The 23,320-nt window shown below is 41.4% G+C and overlaps 1 protein-coding gene across 1 annotated transcript; it reads right to left on the bottom strand.

The window, feature by feature from the left end:
- Positions 1–189: 189 nt before the first annotated feature.
- On the bottom strand, positions 190–21,944 carry syt12 (synaptotagmin XII). Its single transcript, XM_063898556.1, has 8 exons — positions 21,477–21,944; positions 10,522–10,582; positions 9,193–9,386; positions 8,462–8,866; positions 4,488–4,703; positions 3,751–3,871; positions 3,200–3,333; positions 190–2,256 (listed from the first exon to the last, which is right to left on the bottom strand). Exons 2-8 carry the CDS (start codon positions 10,565–10,567, stop codon positions 2,083–2,085), a joined length of 1,290 nt encoding a protein of 429 aa, XP_063754626.1. The 5' UTR covers positions 10,568–10,582; positions 21,477–21,944; the 3' UTR covers positions 190–2,082.
- Positions 21,945–23,320: the final 1,376 nt, after the last annotated feature.

The raw sequence follows: 23,320 nt of genomic DNA, 5'->3' as shown, positions 1-23,320 counted from the left end.
TGAATATGAAATACTCAAAACTCCTTCCATCACTGTGTTTTAGTGCAGCATGTTTCCAACAAGTTAAATAAAAATAGCACAAAGCGGTAGAGCAGCACCTTTAAACCATAGTTCACTCAAACACTTCCTTTTTTTGCAAAGGCCTACCTCTCTCAGATTATAGAAAGTCCAGGTCAATTCAACATGATGAACACGCGAGCAGACTTTTACTGTTGAATTGCTTTTATTTCAAACAGCATTCACACAATACACTGTATTCTTGAGGCACATTCACATCAAGTGCTAAATAACTTCATGCATGGTTGAATGTAGGCTACAGCTTGGTTGAATCGAATGCTGATTGTAAATGAAAATATTGCTTCGTTATTTGGCACAGTAGGAAATGTTGTCCATTATATGACCACGGGTGTGTTATTTTTGGATTGATTTTCAAAGTGAATTGAAGAATAAAATGAGAACTTGACTAAAAGTGTAGACTAGTTTCTGCTTGAGTAAAACAAATATCACAACAGTGCGAAAGGCTGATGAGGCTTTAAGCAGATATTTCACATGATAATTCACATTCAGAAGTTACAACAAAACAGCACTATTGCACAATGTTGTAGAGAATATCTCAGACAGATAAAAGCTACCTTGAGATTTTGACTTTTACAAGAGCCCTGTTACTCTATCTTCATTTAAATAGCAACACTTTTTACAATATCACCATTCAGGCTTGAAACTACAAAGTGGCTCCTATGGGTTTTAAGCAGGATCGCCCTCAGTGCTAATGAGACGTTTGCAGCTAGCTTAATGACGGAAAGCTCAAATGATTGTGACAAGTGCCTGGTGAAAAACAACAACAGATTAATTCAGAATATCAAGGTGTTTCCTCAAAAGGAACTGTAAACCCATTTAAAAGGGTTAGTATGCTTTACATCACAAGTTAAATTCCCAGAGGTGTTTTGATAATAATTCAGCAACAACATTGGTGTTAAATAGTGTGTTGTGTAAATGAACTTGGAGTCTATTAAAGTTGTTATACTATGAAAAGAAAGAATTGCACCCAGATTTAGAGAAATTAAAACACAGTACACTATTTACTCTCTTAAGTACGCATATGCAAATTGTATTGAAGTAATCATGGTCAAAATGGAACGATGTAAAATGATATTTAAATGCTGATTACATCTGATTTGGCCACCCTGTAACAACTGCTACAAATTACAATTATTTCACCTGGATAAGAGTACCTGTATTTAATTTTTTTCAAAAGCACATTCATTTACATACCAAACCAAAACTCTGTTATTTGTCAATCTCACAATCAACAAATGACAAAAGCAAATCCAATAGAGCTAGCTCGGCTCAAAGACCGCTACGAAATCAATCAAGGAGGTGCAATCAATGACTGGTTTGAAAAGACAAATGAGTGTTTTCCTGAAAGAGAGGAGATTTAATTCCACTGTCCAGTCGCTCACTATAACAGGCTACAACCAGAGTAGGCACCATGCAGAGAGGGGGTTACGTCTGCCTAGGCTGGGTTCCTTTTGTTAATTAAAATTCACATCAAAGTCCACGCTAACGGGAGTTTTGAGAGTGGAAGACAAGACCACTTCTCGTGTCTCCTCTGCTGTTTTTTTAGATTCAGATTCATCTTGTTCATCCATCCAAGTAGACAAGGTAAAGACATGGGACAATTTGAAAACTAATAACTCTTATTGTGAAATTTGGGATTTGCACTTGCATTTCAAATATTATGCTTCTTAAATGCCACCCTTACCCATAATACCCCCAGGCCAGAATACAGCCGAATACTAAGGAAAGGTACGTGTATATTTGATCCATGGATCAATAAAAACACCCTGTTCAGAGTCAAACACTGGCTTTTCAGGTTCCTCCCCCCTGCATCAAGATAAGGTGTTTACTCCAATTTGATACTCACCAGCAGAGCGTCACATACCGCACACAGTATCCTCCTGTGTGCCAAAGCTCTTATCTTACTAAAACATGTAACAGCCTAGCACCCAGTAAGGGGAGAGGTGAAGAAGCGAGTGTTTTACTTGAAACAGGTTGTGTCTTTGTGTGTGAGGGCAAAGAGGCCTAGATCCTGCGCAGAGGGTGCCACATGGACACGGGCTTCCTCAGCGTGGCGAGCATCTGGTTCCAGTGGGTGATCCCCATCCCGCTGGCCTCGGGGCCGATGATCACGTGACCCAGGTTCTCGCCCCGGCCGTCATCTGTGGCCTCGGCCACCGTCACCCTCAGAGAGAGCTCCTGCAAACAGCATAACAGGGTTACACAACCTGCTGTGTGAGCATGACTCAGCATCTTCTCTGCAGTGTGATCTTTATGGAGTTAGTTAAATAGACATGTCTATTAACAATATTTGCTTGTTTTGGGCATTTAATTGCATCATCTTTTATGTATGCATTTAATTGTATTACTGTTTGGCTCATTTAGTTAATAGCCAGAAGTGTAAGAGCAGTAATATCCTCATGCTTTAAATCTTTTATGGATTTATCCATGCTTTCAAAATGCACTTTTTAACAGCAGGCAATCTTAAATAATGTTCTGATTATGTTCTCAGGATTTGTGGGGTTTCCACCCTGCTCCTGAATACCAAAGTATTACAAAAAAAGCAGCAAACGAGGTCAAAGTTTGAATAATTTGAACTTTGAGCGCAGCACTCAGTGGACATTTTGAGCCGCTTTAGTCTTGGTGCTTCTTCTTTATCGGTACTCATTTTGTGTTATTGTATTATTGAAGTATATAGGATTATGGCCCCCAGTATTACAAAAGACCCCCTACACTGTAGTTGTGTACACGACAACGCAGCATTTGATTATTTGCACATTGCAGAAGACTTCCGAAACAGATTTTGTATTGTTCTGACCACAATGAAACACACATACAGTATATCCATCTATAATGTCGTATTTTTATGTCCTTATTAAACCTTTTTTTCTTTACAGATACCTTTTTCGGGATACATTTTCTGAGGATGTTTTTCAGTATTGCACAATGGTTCATGTTTGAATCTTTGATATTAGAGAACTGTAGTTAACTGTTTGATAACTGTTGTCAAAGCTGGTTTATTATTCTGTTCTGGTTATGACATTTTTATCTTCGTCCTTGACATGAAATCCCCTTATGTGTTAACACATTTCCATCTAATCATTTGGTCCTCCAGCACGAGTCTAGTGCTGCAGTCTGTCACCTGCAGGACGAGGGAGGGCACAGAGAAGATCATGGCTTCGTTGAAGATTGGGTTTGTATCGTCCCGTTTGGTGGAGGTCTTCTTCTTGCTGATCTTCCTGCCGTCTTGCAGGAGATACACTTTGACGAACGGATCTGATAACGAGAATGCACAAATATGATTATGACTGCATTTAAAGCGTCTGCACTCAAACGCCCCTGCACACTGTGTGTATAGCATTTACAACACTGCTCATTAAAGAAAAAGACCTAGAAGCACAGTGTTGTAGACACAATGAGCTCTGCAGATGATGTGGGTGACTGCAACATGTTAATGTGGCACTAATCTGGACATTTAATGTGATGAACACGTTGTTTCAGTCCCATCTGCCTGTCTGGATATATGAATAAATGTATCCTCTGGGAGATGACATGAAGAGTACGTTATTACCGTGAGTTTATTCGGTGTTATAAATCACAGGTTTATTCATAGCTCACACAACGTGCAACTAAGGCTCAGGTAGTTCCCATTCACCCATATTTACAAAATCACCCTTCAGAAAACCAACAGACCTGCAGTGTTTTTGCTGTTGGTCCACTGCAGGTTTTTGCACTTTGCCACGACCACCGTGAGGCGCTCTGCTGTCGGCAGATAACTGAGAGACAGCAGGATCTCCCCAACTGCATCCACAGCCTGCGAGTGACACAAGAGCATGGCAGGCATTATATACAACATTTCAAGTGCCATTTCAATTTTAATATAAAGTCATTTTTTTAATTCTATAATCTAATTGTGAGGAAATGTATTAAGATGTGCTTCATCTAATGATCCGTATCATTTCTAAAATTGTTTTATTGCGTACTATCCAAATGCAATTTGAATGAATTAGGGGTTTAATAGCGTTTCAAAATTGCAAAATGTAGTATTTATTATAATTAAATATGCTCCATCAGCACACTGCACGCCCCCCAGCCATGGAAACTGTTCCTAAATTTAAAAAATGTGAGTGAAAAAGTCATTTTGTTAATGAGGTCAATGAGAATGAAGTCTTTGTATGGACTTTAATGATCATGCAGGTTTGTTTGCAGTCACTGAATCTCATTATGTAAAACAGAGAGAGTGAACTCAAGCCTCAGAATGGTTGCGATGGGTTGGATTTCTGTTTGGGATACAGCTTTAATTCTGATTTACTGCATATAACATGTAGTGTTGCTGAATGTCCAGCATGGGGCTCTCACACACCTCAAAGCTTGACTGGAATATAGACAAAATTAGACTATTATACTAATGCCATATTTCTGTAACTCACCTTGTTGACATCCTGAAGGTAGAGCCAGGCGTTGAACGGTCTGATGGTCAGGTCCAGATCGGACAGTTTGAGATCTGCTACCCCCGCGCTGATGTTCCTCTCCTCAGCATCGATACCAAAAGCAGCACAACGCAGGCTGTACTCCTCCAACAGGGACGAGTCCATGGGGACGGAGAAGTGCTCGTCGAAAAGCACCGTGTATGCATTCGCCTGGATCTGTGAGAGGCACAAAAGGTGTTAGAATTGATCTATTTATTACTTCTTTCATTCACCTCCCAGATATTTGTCTTTTAAAGGGTGGTCATCGGATTTTCTGTATGTTGATTGCTACTTATGACTCTATCACAGATCAACACAGATGTAATAAAAACACTTGCACATAAGTCACTGTTTGAGATGAATCAAAGAAACAGGCAATAATCCAACTTCAAAAACACAAATATGTTGTGTAGGAAGTAACATGTGTTGTTCTCTCCCTGACTCACTCCACTTCAGACTTTAAAGCACGCCATTATATCTAGTAGAACTTTTTAAAGGGGTAATTTCTCCCTCAATTAGACTAAAAGATGTATCAGTATCTGTGCTGTGTTAATGCTATCAGCAACCCACAATTAATTGTACACATCTGCTTTTGTTGCACCTGTGATTACTTTGTGGAAAAAAACGCCTTGTCTGATTTAATCAAATTCAAACTGAATCAATCAGGGCAAAAAAACACAAATGATCTGAGCTGGAAATGCCTTATTTTTTTACAGTCAAAATAAAAGTGAAAGCCTGAATTGCACTGAGGTAAAAACCAGGAGCAACAGTAAACACATATGCAAAATGTATAGGTTTATCAGAAGACAGTCTGACATCATGAGTAACATTTCTGCTTTTTCAGATCGATATTTGGTGTCTGAATTGCTGAGAACATGCAGTACATTTAAGGTGCAAAGTCATAGTGGATACTTTTCACACCATGACACATTTTCAAACACCTTCCTCCACTCTGCTGCTACCAGATATACTGGATATTATGGTGTGTTTCTAGTCCTACAGCTCAAAACCAAGTGGAAACTGACTCATTTTTACAATTCTATTTATTTTCTAAGCAGAAACGGCTTTTTTACAACTCATTTTTAATACAACGAATAAGACACTTTTAAGACCGGCAGGGTTCACCATGTCTACTTTAGGTTTGAGAATGAGATAGTGGCCACGCATTGGATGAGATGCTCAGGCTGTTTTCAGGGCTTTTCTAATTCTAAAGCAACTCTGAATGAAGGGTCGGAAGTAACCAGGCAACAAGTGAACGTGTAGAGGAGAGCGGCTTTAATAACAGCTTTTTCACACCATGGAAAGATCATTTCTGCTAAAGACTACACTTTATAACATATATAGTGAAATACAGAGAGAGAAAATAAAAGTGTGGAGATGGTTTTGATAAAACAAGACCTCATCCTACAATAAAATAAGTGTGAATTCAGAGCGCGGGGTGCAGATCAGCCTGACAGGCCAACCTTGGATTGCGCCTCATAACAAAAAGATGAATAGCTCCATAATCGTACATGCAACACCTTCAGACCACTAGAAAGGCTGCTGCTGCTGTACAAATATATTCAAAAAGATATAAAGCATTCAAAGGAGGCTGTATCTCTCTGAGCGCCCAGCATAGAGACATGCAATCCATCCACAATCTGTCTGTCTGCACTGTTAGGCTTATCGCTCATAACAATGGTGATGTGCTGGGTGAAAATGAGGCAATGAAAGCTCAGACAGAGGTGTGTATGTTTGTGTGTGTGTGTGTGTGTGTGTGTGTGTGTGTGTGTGTGTGTGTGTGTGTGTGTGTGTGTGTGTGTGTGTGTGTGTGTGTGTGTGTGTGTGTGTGTGTGTGTGTGTGTGTGTGTGTGTGTGTGGGCTCATGTAGACAGAGGAAGGGAGAATGAGGGAAGAGTGGCATGCACATTGTCACAGGCAAAACAAAAGGCAAGAAGCGGTGAAAGTTAATAAATCGGAAGAAAATAGATAAGAGGGGAAATGGGAAGAAAGAGGGAGTGATAAAGAGGGTTAAAAAACAAACACAACAAAGAAAGAGAGAGAGGCTGGCTGGCTGGACCATTAGGGCGAGATTAGCTGATGTCAGCATTTCTTTGGTCTTCCCCACTCGTCGACATATTAAAGAGGGAGCCAGAAAAGGCGCTGCTTCCTTTATTATTACACCATGCCTGGAAGCATTAATTCAACATGCTCCAGAGAGGGAAGCCTTGGTGAGTCTGTGTGCTGTCGGCCTACCCAAAAACCAACATTCACATGATGAAGAGGACTCGCAGCATGGCAGGAATCAGTGCATTTTCTGGCGCCGTCTCACTAAGAGCAGAAGGCGAGTGGCAGGTGGAGCAGATGGAGGATTGTAAGCTCTCTGTTCCTGAGAGAAGGTCACTTAATGTCAGATTCAACCTTTTATAAGAACATATTTCAGTGGAGAAAGAAAAGTAACACTCAGAGTATTAGAAGAGTATTATTCATGGTTATTCTAAACCAACCTTATGGTTAAAATGTATTGCTTTTGAAGACCAAATTTGCCAAGACATTAAAACTCAAAACATTTCTTGACTCCTATTTTATATAGTATTTTAAAGTGTTGTATTGTAGCATAAATAGGGCTTAAGAAATGAAGATACAGTAGAATGAAGTACAAATTGTTCATAACATTTAAAATAAAAGGTACTTTAACGGCTGAAATCAAAGAAAAAAGGCATTAAAAATAATTATTGAATCATAAAATACATTTAAAAATGCTATAGTTTGAAAAGATAGATGATAAATAAGTAGTAAGAGTAATTTACTGCAAGTATTTTTAGTTTTATGTCTTTTTTTAACCATATGCTACATATTGGGTTTCCATACAGAAAGCCTGGTTTTATGACTAGTCTTTAAAGATGTAGAGCTAAGTGAAATAAGACCAAATCAAATCCCATCGTAAGGATCTTTATGTTACAGTATATATGAAACATATCATGCAATTTAAACTGGAGTTCAACACAGGTTACAGGTTACATGCTGACTGAGTGAGCTCTCAAATCAATCACATCTACTCCTGATGAGAAAACAGTCTCTCTGACTTCCTCCCGCTCCCAGGGGTCTCTCCACTCAAACAAATGAAGTGGGCTCACCGTCAGCCAGGAGGGATTGGCTTGTCGAGCTGCAGGATCACGACTGTCATCCCGAGGAAAATCAGCCGGTCTAACATCTTCAAAACAGTTCAAGCCAGCCATAACTGCCCCTCAAGCAATAGAGCGTCAGGCAACAGTGGACCCTTTTTAATCTGAAGTCCTTTTTCCAAATTCAGTCTTCGTGGTCTAAACTGCTGGTTAACCATCTGAGAATAAGTTTTCTGAATCAAGTTGAACATCTCTAATCGGGAACTTTAATTCTTCTTTAATTTTTTAACGATGATATTTGAAGCACGAACAATTACTTTAACATAATTAAAGCCATTTTTGCAAATTAATTCACATTAACACACACACTGCAGTGAAGAAAGGAGGATCTTTGCTGTTTCTCCTCCTTAGTTTTCACTCTGGAAGTGGAATATTTGAGTTTTAGATTGTTTTCCAAAGTCCCTTTAAGCCAGGATAGCAGAGTGGATGAGTTTCTCCACTTTGGACGGATAATCATGAAGTTAAGTATTAATATCGAACACTTTTCCAACATTTGTGTGTATCCTAATAACTGAATATTGACTTTTGGCTTCACACAGGACTATACTGGTCTCCTGGGGGAAAGTGCAGTGTTTGTTTAGGTAAACACATTTCCAACAAAAGGCAATTTCGTTGTATGGGAACAAACCTTTTAGAAGACCAAGCCGGTCCATTAATTGTGTGTTAAACTACTATTTCCTTGCTCAAGGCCTCTACAAAACGAAAACAACCAAGCAATTCCTGTTTAGTGGTTCTCTTTTCATTCACGCATTAGACCAAAAAGACACTCACCCTCGTAACTCCCAAGTTGATCTCATCTGGTCCGAGGGAGACTCTGATGAAGCAGCCGGGGAAGTCTCCCTCCTCCCTCTCCAGCAGGTCTTTGCCCTGGTGCAGGGTGATGTGGAGCAGCCCCGCCCCCTGGCCCGGGTTCCTGGATGGCTCAAACTCCAGCGTCACCTCCAGCTGGCCAACAGTGAAGTCGTGGCCAAAGTTGTTGGCGATGGAGGAGATGGAGCTGAGCGAGTCGGTGGAGATGGAACGGTTCAGCTGGGCAAGGCCGGTGGGGTCCAGCTCCCTGCTCATCAGCTCCAGGTGGCCCAGATCCCTGAGGACATCCGGGGTTTCCCCATACGCCAGGCTGGGTTTGCGGCTGGAGGTGGTGGAAGTCCGCCGGTGGTTGTTGGCAGCCACTCGCTTCAGAGAGGAGAAAAGAAAGGGATGAAGAAGTCAATCAGATGTTGATTCCTCTACATTCAGATTGAGCCGTTGACTCATCCTTATTCTCTCCCTCATAATAGCTGTCAGTTCATTTGAAATATTCTGTACCTACACTGAGAATTACTTTACAATCAGCTGCAGTCTCACTTGAAAATAAACCCCTGCAAACTCTTGACCCTTGGAGCCACATGATTGCTCATTATTTGCTCCAAGCGAAGAAGCTGGTTGATTTTTCACTCCCTCCCTCCTCCCTGCCTTTTGGGAAACTTTTTTCCTGAGTAGCAAATGCATAGCAAAGGCACCTTTTGTCTGACTTCTGAGAAGGAAGTTCCATATTTTTCTTGCAGGTATCGATAGTCAAAGTTGGGGAAAGGTGACGGCGCGGGGAAGGTTCCAGATTTCCACAACTTCCAGATGTTGATCCCGGCGACGCACAGCAGCACTAAGAAGCCCACCAGGTAGATCCCCACCTCCCAGCCGGGCGGGTTACGCACCACTGAAACAGAAACGCACAACAAGTGATCCTTATTACCATTTCAGCAATAAAAGATCATGCATAACTTTCTGTATTTATTATTTGATGGGGGGGTTTGATCACTGGTGGACAGTTGGGAGAAATCCAGAATAGAAAGTTGGAAGAAACTTTTTATTTAAAGGCAGGTAGGAGTCTTCACTAACTCACAATAGTGGTGGAAAATAAACAAGTACATTTACTCGAGTATAGTAGTTAAGTACACTTTTATAATAAGTGAACTTTTAACTTCTACTCTACTTCACTTCAAAGGTAAAGTGTGTATTATTGTACAGCTTCAGTTACTTTTCATATCAAAGAGTATGGGATAAACTTCGGACAAAATGCAGTGGAATAATTGCATGACTGCAAAAAAAGTACAACTTTTATACAATTTATGACAAAAGTGAATAAATGATGTCCTAAACATGAACACAAAACGTTGCCTGCGACATTAAAATGCTACTTTATTATCTTATAATTTCATATATGCATTTTCTTTTTCACATATGGAAGTTTTTTTATCTGAAGAATGAGATTTTTCTTTCTTGAGAAAGCTCTTCTACCTAAGTTAGTTATGAATGTAGGACTTCTACTTATAATGGAGTATTTTAACTTTAATGTATCGTACTTTTACTAAAACAAAGGGTCTAAATACTTCTTCCTCCACTGAAAACTCCCACTCACTGAGCACAGTCAGCTCTTGTTATTTAACACTGAGCATTGAGAGGACTTGAGGAGCTTAAGGGATGCATCACGTTTGATGTAATAGTTTGGGAGAATGTGACAAATTGAAAAGCCTCTCTGAATTAAACGTCAGAGCATCATGTTGCGTTTAAGAGAGAAATTACGAGCCTGTGCCGAGCTGTACTTTCTCAAGATAAATTGCCTTTGTGGGAGGAGATGGACTGCTTTATGTCTTCCTTTTAACACGAGACATAAGCCAATTATAGGGCGCTGGCGTTCAGCAGGAGACGAGGTCGGAGGAGCTGTGCAGCAAACTCATCCCTCATAGTGTGATACACAAACTCATACAACAGTGTGAATAAAACCACATGCAATAATCCTCACAAGGACAGACATGCAGCAAGAAACAACTAAGCTGGAACTGAGAACTCACCACTCAGATGGTAGCCTGATAGATCCCCACTTTCAGCGGAGGACATGGTGCTGCAGCCAGCCTGGAACAAATAAACATCAAAACAACAATATGTTCAAGTGGCCTTTAATGTCAGCGGAGAGATTTGGTCAAAATATAATCATACATAATGTCATTTGGGTTACTTTCCTCTAAAATACATTGAATATTAAGCTACAATAACAACAATAAATTCAGTTTTGCTGTATAATGAATTAAAGTTGTAATACTTAGTATCAGCAACAGCTTTAAAACAATGTATGTGTCCTTTTAACCTTCTAATCTATTTGCTTTCAACATGCATCTTAGTAAACATGACTAAATTGAACTGCTTTTAGCCACAGGGCAAAATGGGAAGCTAACGACTCCTGACGTCCTGCTACTTCAGATACATTACAGGAGGGGGAACATGCACAATCACATGCATGCAGGGATGGGTGAGTGTACACTGGTTATGGTTTGGTTAGGTTTGGACAATAAAAACGACTAGGTTAATGTAAGATAGTTGGTCTAAAAGTGTACTCCAGCAAATTAGCATTGCAGGTAGCTAACAGTGTCGGATTGAAAACGATGGATGTGATTAAAAACACGATCAAGCCAAATATATTATTTGTTCCTCCCATGCATTCTGGTTCCTCATTAAAACCTGGTGCCTTTATCACCCACAATGCAACTCGACTGCCGATAGTTTGTTAGGGATTCAGGGTGAGTAATGCAAGTAGCAGCTAATGTAGCCTCTAACTGCTTGCCTAATGTACAGATTTGCTACAGATGTCCAGTAAGCTCCCTATCTCGGATCCCCCGATTTGTTTTCATTTATAAAGTTTTAGGCTTCAGCCTCTACTGACGCTAACATCACTTAAAAGACATCACTTGAGCCAATGTATCAGACTTCCTGCTCACTCGGAAGCTATAATCTTTTACTTTTTTCTGCAGTCGAATCGGAGGATGACACCTTCTTTATTTCACACACACACACACACACACACACACACACACACACACACACACACACACACACACACACACACACACACACACACACACACACACACACACACACACACACACACACACACACACACACACACACACACACAGTTAAACTGGACCTCTGCATTCAACACACCATGGAGAGTCCGGTGCCTTGTTCAATGACATCAGAGTACTGCCTAGGAGGTGAACTGGGACATCTCCAAGTACCAGTCCACACTCCTTATTTAGGTCTGTTCGGGGACTTGAACCGGCGACCCTACGGTTCCCAGGCCGGTCCCTAAAGTGCCATCTGGGGAATGGTCTACAGACTGAGCCACTACCGTAGAACTCAAACCCTAGAAACAGACAATAAGTTGTGAACTGTAAGACTTCATGCATTTATCATGATCCTCAGAGGTTTTCTGTGTGTACGGCAACATGATACTACTTTTCTTTCCCGGCATGAGCATGCAAAGTAACTTGACTGAAACACCAGGGATTGTAAGAGATTAAACTATGGATTTGCGGGCCTCTCATATTCTGGGTTCTTTGTGGAAAAACAAAAAGTACAAACCTGACTGTTGACCTTTTAACAGCAGCATTGATTAAATGTGTGTGTACTTGTGAAGACATACTATAGATTCTAATCCCACTGCTATTACAAAACCTGAATGTAATCACTTCCCTCGTTCTGCTTGCGGTACACAGCTTCTGGGACAACACAATGATTGTAAGTAGCAGCAGAGGTTGTTTTTTTTAAGACTAAACAGAACAACATCTCCCTGCACAGCTCTCTTCCTCCGCAAAAGTGCAAAATATAAAAAGACATTGGGCGCTGGCGTGTGTGTGACTCATTCCTCTGCCCAACCTCCCCTCCTGCGCCCTACACTTGTTGGAATCTCCCCATATCTCGAGGGAAACGGGAGCATTACACTAATGATATAGAAAAAAAGACTGGAGGGGGGGCTAGCGGGGGGTTTTGTAAACGCAATTCTGCTGAGCGCTTTGCGGACCACAGCCATAAGGGCCAATTAAACTGGCTGACGCAGTGCAGGGCCCACTGACAGCTGCTGATGTGCCGTTAGAAAAAGCATGGGAATCCATTGCAGGGAGGGAGATGTGACCACCAGCAACACCCCTCATAAACACTGGAGGTTTTTAAGGAGGTTTAGAGGAGGCTTGAGAGGAGCAAGATGGGGAGGGAACGAACAAGAGACGAAGAGAGACAAAAGAGAGCAAGGCAAGACCGATTTAGTAAACAACAACGAGGCAGCGTGGGTGCTTCAGCGGGCTTAAGATAGCAGAATACACACAATGAAGTCTAACAGGCCTAAAAAAGCAATGTATTTTAAAACAAAAGGCACGCACTCACTGCCCTTCTGAAAAGTCGGTTTCAGTTCAGTGCCATCTGGGAAATGGTCATTCTCTAAAATAGGGGCTTCCGATACCGCTTTCTTCTGACAGAAAATAATATAATTAATGATGTGACCTTTGCTGCTGCCATTTCCACTGCCAACAACTGACAAATAGCATCTTCCTTTTTCGGTATTTATATATTTAATAAGGGACAATGCACATTAATTAATTACTGTATTAAGCAGGTAAATGTGCCATATCCAGCCATACAGCCATCTGCAGTCCCTGGCAGGTTCATGGCACTTAAAGAACAAAAATACATGAGCAAAAAACATATAAATATAAGCACAAATAACAACACATGAGCACAATTAAAGCTCAGAAGCAAGTGTGTCAGATAAATGAAGAAGATGAAGATGAAGATTCAACTTTATTGTCATTGCACAGAGTACAAGTACTAGGACAATGAAATGCGGTCTCTGCATTTGACCCATCCTAGTGTTAGGAGCAGTGGGCTGCCATTATGTACGGCGCCCGGGGAGCAGTGTAGGTAACCAGTGTCTTGCTCAGGGACACCACGGTGGCACTAGGTCTTTCGGGGACTTGAACTGGTGACCTTCCAGTTCCCAGGCCAAGCCCCTATGGACTTTGCCACCACCGCCCCAGTGGGTGCATTAAAGGGGCCCTATTATACTTATGTGTTTTTTTCCCCTTTGCTGTAGTGTTTTATAGTTTTTTGTGCATGTAAATGGTCTGCAAAGGCCAAAAGTCCTCTCCCACACTCGCCCCCTGCCTGAAACGCCTTTATTGGACTCCTTAGTTTACTTTTGGGACATAGTGACATCCCCAACAACCCCAACACATTGTACGTGATGAAGGGGCTAAGGGGCATCTCCTAGGGGTTGACTAATCACAAAAGAGCCGGCCAGCTAACCAATCAGAGCAGACTGGGCTCTGGTTTCAGACAGAGGGTGAAAAGAGATGCTGCAGCACAGGCAGTATGGGAAAAATAAAGAGCTTTTTGAACATTAAACCATGGAGACATGGAGAATAGAGGCACAAAATACCTGAAAATGAGCAGGGCTCCTTTAGTCTGATATGTGATATTTAGACTTTTAGATTACAGACTTTCCTTTCGGCTAGCAGCTCATTAACGTGAAAGGAAAGGTGAACATTTGCATAAAAGCCTTCCCACTGAAGTGTCACCATCATACCCACGTGATCTCAAATCTCTTCAGAATTATCTCACTGCTGCTTAAGAAGAGCTGTGTCTAATAACATTCCTCATAAAGCCTGAAACGACGTCTTCCTCCAGTGCGCACAAAGAGCAGTTTGTGTCGAGGATGTTTTAATTACTGAGATATGCATACAATTAATATGTTGTCGGGATGTCAGCTTGCAAAACAGGCCGTGATGAGTAAGTGTGAGTAATGCATTCGAAGAGAGCCTGTGAAATTTGTGAGCGGTAATAAGGCTGTCGAAAGCAAAATAAACACAGCGGAAATATTATATTCAACCAGTCATGCACAATACTAATATGCCAAAGCAAGACAAATATTTCTCTTCTGCATTACTGGTTGAAAAGTCAGATTTAAATCAAACTGACCTGCTAGTTCAATTTAGTTTCTAGGAAAGCTTATTTCTTCCCACAATAAACTCTGCTATGCGTTTACATAATTCAAAATTGATTGAAATATAATGTATTCCAATGTCGAAGCGGTATGGACAGTCATGTGATATAACCAGCTTAGATTTCCGGCTTTTAGTTTCATCGGTTATTTGGATCCCCATTAGTTGTTTCATTGCCATTAAGTGCTTTTTTCTGGAGTCTCTCTCTCTATACAAAACATGTGTTATGATCAGTAATGGTTAAAATCCACTCTTCCACTCCTGAACTTAGAAACAATCTGATAACGTTGGAAACTTTTGACCCCTTGACGAGCAATAATAAATGTTCGTCATGTGGTTATATTTCAAACACTACATGACACAGCAAGGACATCAACATTTTGATCATCTTGCAAGTTATTTTTCGCAGTTTTGATCATTAATTAAAATAACAAGACAGGCATAATTCAAAGAATTCACTCTTCCTCCATTTGTGCGAGACATAGCCTTAGTCAGTTTTAAATTGTACATAGGCTTCATACGTCCAAGGTTAAACCATCCAACATTAGGGTAAGCCCTATGTGTGATAGGTGTAAGCAAGCACCTGCCACTCTTTATCATACATTCTGGTCATGCTCTAGTTTAACAGCATTTTGGTCCTCAATATTCGAGGTATATTCAGCAATTTCAGGTTTCACTATTCATCCTTGTCCTTTTATTGGAATTTTTGGTGTACCAATGGAGGGTCTTCTTCTACGAAAGCCACAATCAAATGGTATGGCCTACTTCTCCCTCCTAGCGAGGCGGCTCATTCTTTGACACTGGAAAAGTGACCGCCCGCCTTCATTTGGTAGATGAATCTGTGATGTTATGTTTCTCCTTAAGATTGAAAAACTAAGATACACACTGAATGGATCAATGGGGACATTTGATGTAGCATGGCGTCCATTTATTTCTTATGTAGAACAGCTGACGGTGCCACTTGGCTCTGACTGAGATGTGAAGTAATTGGGTAATCACTGTGGATGTTCTTTTTCAATTTCTTTAATTTCTTTAAATTTGTTTATATATATATATATATTATTTGTTGTTGTGTGTTTGTGCTGTTGTGTGAGTGTTTGTATCTATATTTGATCATTTGCTGTTATTTTTGTCTCAATTTCTTATGTGTTGTCTCAAGGGCAAAACCTCAATAAAAATACATTGACAAAAAACAAACAGATTTAACCACGTCAATATAGGAACACATTTGTTTTAAAAGCATATATACATAAAGAATATGGTTTTGTTGGGTTTTAAACGGGGTTTTGACACTTATTCATATAAAAACTGAACATGTGACGGCTCTCTCCATTTAATTTCTATTTTTGGTTTTGGCACCTTGTGTGTTCTGCACCTGAGTGAAAGATAATCCCCTTACATAACAAGAATTACAGCCAAAAGCTCGCCTTTTCTTCATGCTAACAGCTTGATGCAGCTCCACTTGTCTTTATAAAGTCTGCCAGGACGGTGGACAGTAGTGGATTTGGTGAACTATTGTGTGAGTGTAAGTCAGACTCATGTGTTTCAGTGGAAATAGAGTATTTTTTTCCCTTGGTTTCTCTGTGGTCTGCATGCTGCAGGGTCTCCAACAGAAATCAGTGTGACAGTCCGCCTCCTCCGTGTCTCCGGCTGAACATAAAGCAGCTCCGACACAAACAGCAAAGCCAACGCACCTGTTCAGAGAGCGGCTCAGACTGCTCCCTGGATGTAAATATGCCATAGCCGCTAACAGCCAGGAACAAAGACAACAAGAAATCCCTTCTATTGGAGCTGCATGTTTAAACAGGTCTGATCAATAAGAACAGACACATTGATTTATGTTCACACACACACACACACACCCTCACATACAGATGCACACATAGAGAAATGAAAGGGATAATAGAAGAAAGGAGAACAGGGATACAAGAATGAGATATTTGAAGAAGAAGAGGAAGGATGGGGGGTCATGTGCATGTCAGCCTGCTCTCCAAACAACTGATCAATCCACTTGTGAAATACTGCTCCCTGTGAAATGTCCAGATATAATACAACGCATCTCTCTCCCCCCCACCCCCTCTCTCTCTCCCCCCCAACCCTCTCTCTCTCTCTCTCTCTCCCCACCACTCTCTCTCTCTCTCTCTCCCCCCCCACCCCTCTCTCTCTCCCCCCCACCCCTCTCTCTCTCTCTCTCCCCCCCACCCCTCTCTCTCTCTCTCTCTCTCCCCCCCACCTCTCTCTCTCTCTCCCCCCCCACCCCTCTCTCTCTCTCTCTCTCTCTCTCTCTCTCTCTCTCTCTCTCTCTGTCCTACCTCCTCACACATCTACAGTTTCCATGCCAGCTACACTTTGACTTCCTGGTTTAGACAGCTCACTTTGTGCATGGGTAAGTAGAATTAGCATCACGCTGGCTGGCGCCGGCTTTTAAATGTCAGCGATGGCGCCAGCACAATGCGGCTAATCAGCTCAATCACTCAACAGTTAGAACAACAAACATTCAACTTCTAAAAGCTGCTAAAAGTGAGGCAAAGGTACCGAACATTTATGCTGAAGTAGCTGCAAAAGGATGTGTAATCAAGAGGCTACAGACGTGCTAGCTGCGAGAAAATGCTAAGCATGCTAGCAAATGACAATGCTACCACACTGGAGTTTAGCGATGTTATCAATCAACGTTAAATCATACACTTATGAAACATTATTTGGGATTTTTCTTATGAATGTCCGGCAACACGCGATAAGAGTAACTGTGTTAGACCCTGCAGCACACAACATGAGAAAAAACAAAACTGCATACGTCTAGGTTCAAAATGTCACATGGTGGGCTAGAGAAAAAGTCAGTTTATCCACTGGGGACCATGAACGACAGTGGATCTTGATCTCAGAATGATGTTTCTGAAAAATAGGAGTCATTCTTAATCAAATGTAGTGTGCAGATTGGTTTTGGATAGACAGTAAAAGATCAGATCTGATCACAAAAGTACTTTTACATTTATGATGAGTTGAGCTTTTGGCCATAACTTTGAAAAGAACAAAAATACTTTATAAAAAGATGATGTTTGCAAATCAATTTAACTGGAAATTAAATCAACAGAAGCGCTTGAATGTGACAGCAAGCAGAGAATAATGTCCCCTCTTTCTAGTTTGGTTATTCAGAAGAGTGCTACTTGACAACTTGAACAATGGGAATTAGATTTGTTTCCAGAGATCTGCCAGTTAAATATTTTCTTCTCTTCTTTGCCAGAAACAGAGAGAAGCTCTCTCTGCAGTTTGGGATCAGCTTACGGTGAAACGCCTGCTGACTAAATACAACTTTACAAACTCATTTTCATCAGACAAATGTAAACAGAACAGTTGTTTGATTATACGTTGTTATTCTCCATCATGGTTTCGTCAGACTACAGTCAGAAAAGTAGTTTATGAAGTTCCCCTTTTATTTCCACACCTGGATGGACTTTGCCAATGACTTGTCATTACTTTTGCAATCTTGAAGTCTGCCTGGAGCTATAGTGTCAAACTCATTATACCTATTACTTAGTACAGCAGATTAACAACCTGACAATTAGGGTAAAAGAGGACAGGAAAAGCATTAGTGCTACAAAAGAATCTGTCAGACCCAATTTAATGTTCTGGAAAAAAGGTCCATCGAAGCTGGATGGAAGCTTAAACTCTCCAGAGTAGGGAAGAGCATTGCTTTGAAACCAAGCCACTGCTTTATTGATTAACTATTAAGTATCTGCAGTCAGATACAGAGATATTGGGCCAGTTACAGTTTGAATGCTTCCTCTCTGCATCTTGGGTCAAATCTTACTTTGGAATTATCAAATCAGAAGCTGAACAGAAGGAAATTGAAAAATGTACCCTTTCCTGTTGGTGTTTTATGGGTCGTGGTGCATGTAAAAGTTCCCCCCTAGTGGGAATTTCTCTCACACACATCCCCCCCCCCCCCGCCTGAAACGCCTCCATTGGACTCCTAGGTATTTTTCAGTAACATAATGACATCATGATGTAACACAGCGCTTCTATTGACTAGCGCTCCAACTCGATGGTAAGTATGTGATAGGCTAAGCGGCGGGACATCTCTAAGTGGTTGGCCAATCACAACAGAGCCGGCCAGCTAACCAATCAGAGCAGACTGGGCTCTGGTTTCAGACAGAGGGTGAAAAGACCTTCTTGAACATTAAAGCATGAAGTATTATTACACACTATTTATCATGCGTGCTTACACAGAGATTAAAAATTACTTTAACACACAATTGTACTAATCATGTACTGTATTTAAAAACCATGTACAGCAATCAACAACCTTAGAGAATAAACAAACAGGTTTCCTAAAGCCTGTTTTGGAGTATTTTCAGCCACACCAGGTGAGCAACTTTGGGAATTGAGAATAAATTAAAGGACATTTTGAGAAATACCCTTTTTTTTTTATCTTGCCAAGAGTAAAATGAGAGATCAATACCACTCACCACACTGTCTGTAGTGTAAATATGAAAGTGGAGCCAGTTGATGGAAAGCCTACTGTACGTAGCTTAGCATGAAGAGTTGAAATTCAAAAGTAACAAAATCTGCCTACCAGCATCTCTCAAACTCACCTTTTACCCCACTAATGGCTGGAGATTGCTCCAAGCCAAGAAATTGAGTGGTTCATAACCCCCCAGTAAAATAACAAATGATCCATTTTGTACCTTGGATTTTATTTGGATTAAACTGATAAGATATTTTCCTTATCTTTGGCTAGAGTCATGCTAAGCTAAGCAGATCTAGCTACATATTTACAATACAGATGTAGAAGAGGATATAAACAACAGTTTTAATGCCTGCTAACTTCTAAGAGTCTTTCTCGTAAATATGATTCATCATGCCATTTTTTATTTTACGATTTCTCCCCAGCCGGCTGCGTTCGAGGCATCTCCAGGAGAAGTGAGCTGTAGCTGCATTTGGCAGCACACTGCTCTGACCACACGCCTTCTCCATAAACTGAGGCAATCCATTACATGATCCATTCTGGAAATATTAGAGGCGATAAATTAAGGTGTAAGCCAGGTCGATCGTAGGAGAGAGGCTTTTTTAATAACGGCAGCCTTTACAGCAGATTCACAGAGCCCCATCTCAGGGGTTCCTATGAGGAGTTCAGCAAGGACACATGCAGGGGGAAGCTGTGTGTGTGTATGGTGTGTGTGTGTGTGTGTGTGTGTGTGTGTGTGTGTGTGTGTGTGTGTGTGTGTGTGTGTGTGTGTGTGTGTGTGTGTGTGTAGAAGCAGGGGAAGCCCATGACAGAGCGAGAAAGAGAGTTAAACGAATGACTGAGATGATTGCAAGTGCTGGAGAAGGAATTGAATTCTGAGCAGGTCGTATTTCACGCCGGGGAGGAGGCGAGATTCCCAGTGAGACACACACACACACACACACACACACACACACACACACACACACACACACACACACACACACACACACACACACACACACACACACACACACACACACACACACACACACACACACACACACACACACACACACACACACACACACACACACACATATTTTAACTCTACTGCCAAGTCACTTCATGCAGACTACCATTATCATTAGAAAGCTCCGGGGAACACATTGTAGGAGCCGGAGAGGACTCAGAGTGTTGAATCATGTTAAAAATGTTGTTTCTGAGTTTGAAATGTCTGAGGCAAAGAGGACTCTGAGTGCGCTTTCATAAAACCAAAGCTTTAAGGACCAGAAGGCAACTCCCACACATCTTTAAACTGTTAATTGATGCAAAGAGCTCTCCTGGTAATTCGTACAAAGCGTTTCATTTTTCAGATGGAACAGAAAAAGGAAGCCAAGAGGTAAAATATATGTATTAAACGTGTGGGTGTATTCAGGGGAAAACAGGATATCTACAAAGCCAAGAAAGTGTTAGAAGGACAATCAGTGAAGTCAAACGCAACAAAGGAGAGATTCTCTTGAGTTTTGTTGAACATTTTATCGAATTAGCATGGATCAAAGGCACTGACACAAGGACTCACAATCTTTCATGGCTCTGGTGACCCTTTAAAGCAAATCAATGTCTACTCACGACCCCTTGTCACAGGTTGCATAATGCCTGAGTCGCGAGTCATTTAAACCAAGATCTATTCTGATGGTTGAATTGCTTAAAGAGATTTTTTGTCATCAAACTAAACCACAACCCCAGTTTGACAATGACAGAGATCTAAGTGGAATCATTCACCCTGCATTTCTTGAATAAATGCATAAACTACTCCTTAAGAGAACAAAACATAAGTGACGATATGTTGTTTTGACCTCGAATCCCTTGAGTTAAAAGATCAGGTGACACATAAGTCAGTCAGGACTTTCTAAACACTAATCAGACTACATTATATCCAAGGTTCTTACACAACTGTTAGAGATATGCATTTTCAGCCTAATTAGGGTGTTGTAATAAGTCTGATCCTGGTAAAACTTAGTCTTACTGTTTAGTCAATTAGTAGTAGTATTCAAGACATGAGTCTAACAGCAAAACAGCAGGACCATGACTTTCCCACATCTTTAAAGCTGCTCCTCAAACCTGCACTAAGTTTTTTTTTAAGGCCACAGTTAGAGTTCAGCAGAGTGGTGCTGAATGGACAGCTCCTGCACCCGGGTATGGTGTTTCTTATCTTTACTTTTACCCCCTGCACAATGCTCCCACAGCCGATAAACTGCTCCTAACGCTCAGGTGGAGCTGCGATGCGAAACAATGTTCAGATCGCTTGAGAGAAACGACTGAAGTAGCAGATTAGAAAACGTTGTGCCAAAAAAAAAAAAAGCAACCCAGTCTGCCGTCAGCTAATGCTTCATGCTTTAATTAAATCCCTTCACTAAGAATACAGAAGCATGGGAGAAAAAGACGCATGCAAGTCCCAAGTCTCGCCATGATGCATGGTGCATGTTGCGCACGGAGCAGTATTGCAGCTGAGTGAGCACGCATTTCTTACCCGGAGTTTTCTTTTGGTGCAGTAGGGAAGAAGGACGAGGAGGAAGAGGAGGAGGAGGAGGAGGGGGGTAAACCAACTCCACTGCTCTCCCTTCTTCAGGCGCCTCTCTCCATGCAATGAGACCGGTGCTGGTCCAGGCTCTCTATCCCGGGGATGGTGTCCACACTCCCCCCGGAAGATAGGGAGGAGTGTGAGGAGGGATGGTGAAGTAGAAAAGGAGGAGGATGGCTTATCTTCCACTCGGATGTGTCCGTCTGCTGCTCGCTGGAGTCTGAAAAGCTGCTGCCTGAGGCATTTTTGTACGAGCTGCAGCTCACCCCCGACCCACCGACAGCAGGAAGAAAGTCCCTCCCCTGCAGCGCAACTTCCACCGCCGGGCCACTCAATAACACGACCACCGCCTCCTCCTCCTCACAGCTCCACAGCAGCACTGAGGGAGACCTGCCTGCTGCACACACACACTCACACACACACACACACACCTACAGCTTGGATGGTTACGCAACCGGTGCATGGGGGGGGAAACTGGGATGGGAGGTGTGTGACTCAGGAACATTCTAACTTTTCTTACTCATCATCTCTCCTTAACCTGACGCCCACATGACCACCGATTCTGTCCCAAGAACAAACGTCCTCCTCCTCCTCTCTTCTTCTTCATCATTATTTCAGCAGTTAAGATGATTCAGTGAGATAGGCCTATTGTAGATGCAGTGATAACACCTCTGATGGTTATCTATTCATACTCTCCCACATTAAAGAACTGTTCGCTACTCATAACACTTGAATGGTTAAGTAAAATCTCAAAGTGCCACTTTCTAATGAGGCATCTAATATAAAGGGGGTTTAATGATTCATTTATAAATCATGTGCGATTGCTTAATGGATCAGTTGAGTTGTAGGATGATAAACATCAGCAGAGGAGTATTCACAATGCTATTCATTATTATGAAACTTAAAGCGCTGATACATTATTTAGTGTCGATAAAGCCACGATGTATTTTCTTAATCTCATTTATGAGATTCGTTTTGTTCATCACATTTTTAAGAGAAAACTTTCTGGTTGAAATCTGTTTAAGGCAAAATCAGTTTATTTGTTTTACATTTTTGGAGGATTTTCCCTTTCCTGGAGTGTGTTATATTGGTTTGTGTGCATGTTAATGGCCCGGCAATGGCTAAAATCCAAAAGTTCCCCCCAGCGGGAGTTTCTCTGTCATACACTCTCCCCATACTCCTTTGTTTACTCCTGTAACATAGTGACATCACTACGTAACACTCTATTAGCTAGCATTCCAACACATTGTACGTGACATTTGAGGAGCTGGACATCTCTAAATGGCTGACCAATGACAACAGAGCCGGCCAGCTAACCGATCAGAGCAGACTGGGCTCTGGTTTCAGACAGAGGGTGAAAAGAGGCGCTGCAGCACAGTATGGGGGAAATAAAGAGCTTAACGTAAGCAAGGAAACATGTCACAGTAGAGACACTAAATACAAATATGGACCTGAAAATAAGCAAAATATGTCTTCTTTAAATGTTTTAGAAGCTGATGGGATGTGACAAACTCATCTTATATGAAAACCTTCTTTTCCAGGGACAATATAATATAAGTTCAGTTTTCACTACAATATCCGATGTTAACAACACTGGTATCTGTTGCCAGAGGATCGCTGCAGCCCCTCTGCAGGATCATTGACCTCCGATTTGGCCTGCTCACTTGGACCTAAATTACCTCGCTTATTGATTAGGTAAATGGCATCCCGTTACAGGTAATAAACCAAGTGCAGCATTACTCTGATGAACGTAAGGATAACTGCCAAGAGACACTCAAAACAGCTTCATGCGC

The sequence above is a fragment of the Eleginops maclovinus genome, chromosome 2, assembly GCF_036324505.1.
Source record: "Eleginops maclovinus isolate JMC-PN-2008 ecotype Puerto Natales chromosome 2, JC_Emac_rtc_rv5, whole genome shotgun sequence".
In the NCBI taxonomy this organism is placed as follows: domain Eukaryota; kingdom Metazoa; phylum Chordata; class Actinopteri; order Perciformes; family Eleginopidae; genus Eleginops; species Eleginops maclovinus.
This window is presented reverse-complemented; position numbering and strand designations above follow the sequence as displayed.

What these genes read in the sequence shown, in the direction of transcription:
- syt12 (XM_063898556.1), bottom strand. Translation starts at nt 10,567, where the DNA reads ATGTCCTCCGCTGAAAGTGGGGATCTATCAGGCTACCATCTGAGTG. An exon ending in ACCTTCAGGATGTCAACAAG is followed by an intron (nt 3,872 to 4,487) that starts GTGAGTTACAGA and finishes TGTCACTCGCAG; the next exon opens with GCTGTGGATGCAGTTGGGGA. An exon ending in CAACAGCAAAAACACTGCAG is followed by an intron (nt 3,334 to 3,750) that starts GTCTGTTGGTTT and finishes TCTCGTTATCAG; the next exon opens with ATCCGTTCGTCAAAGTGTAT.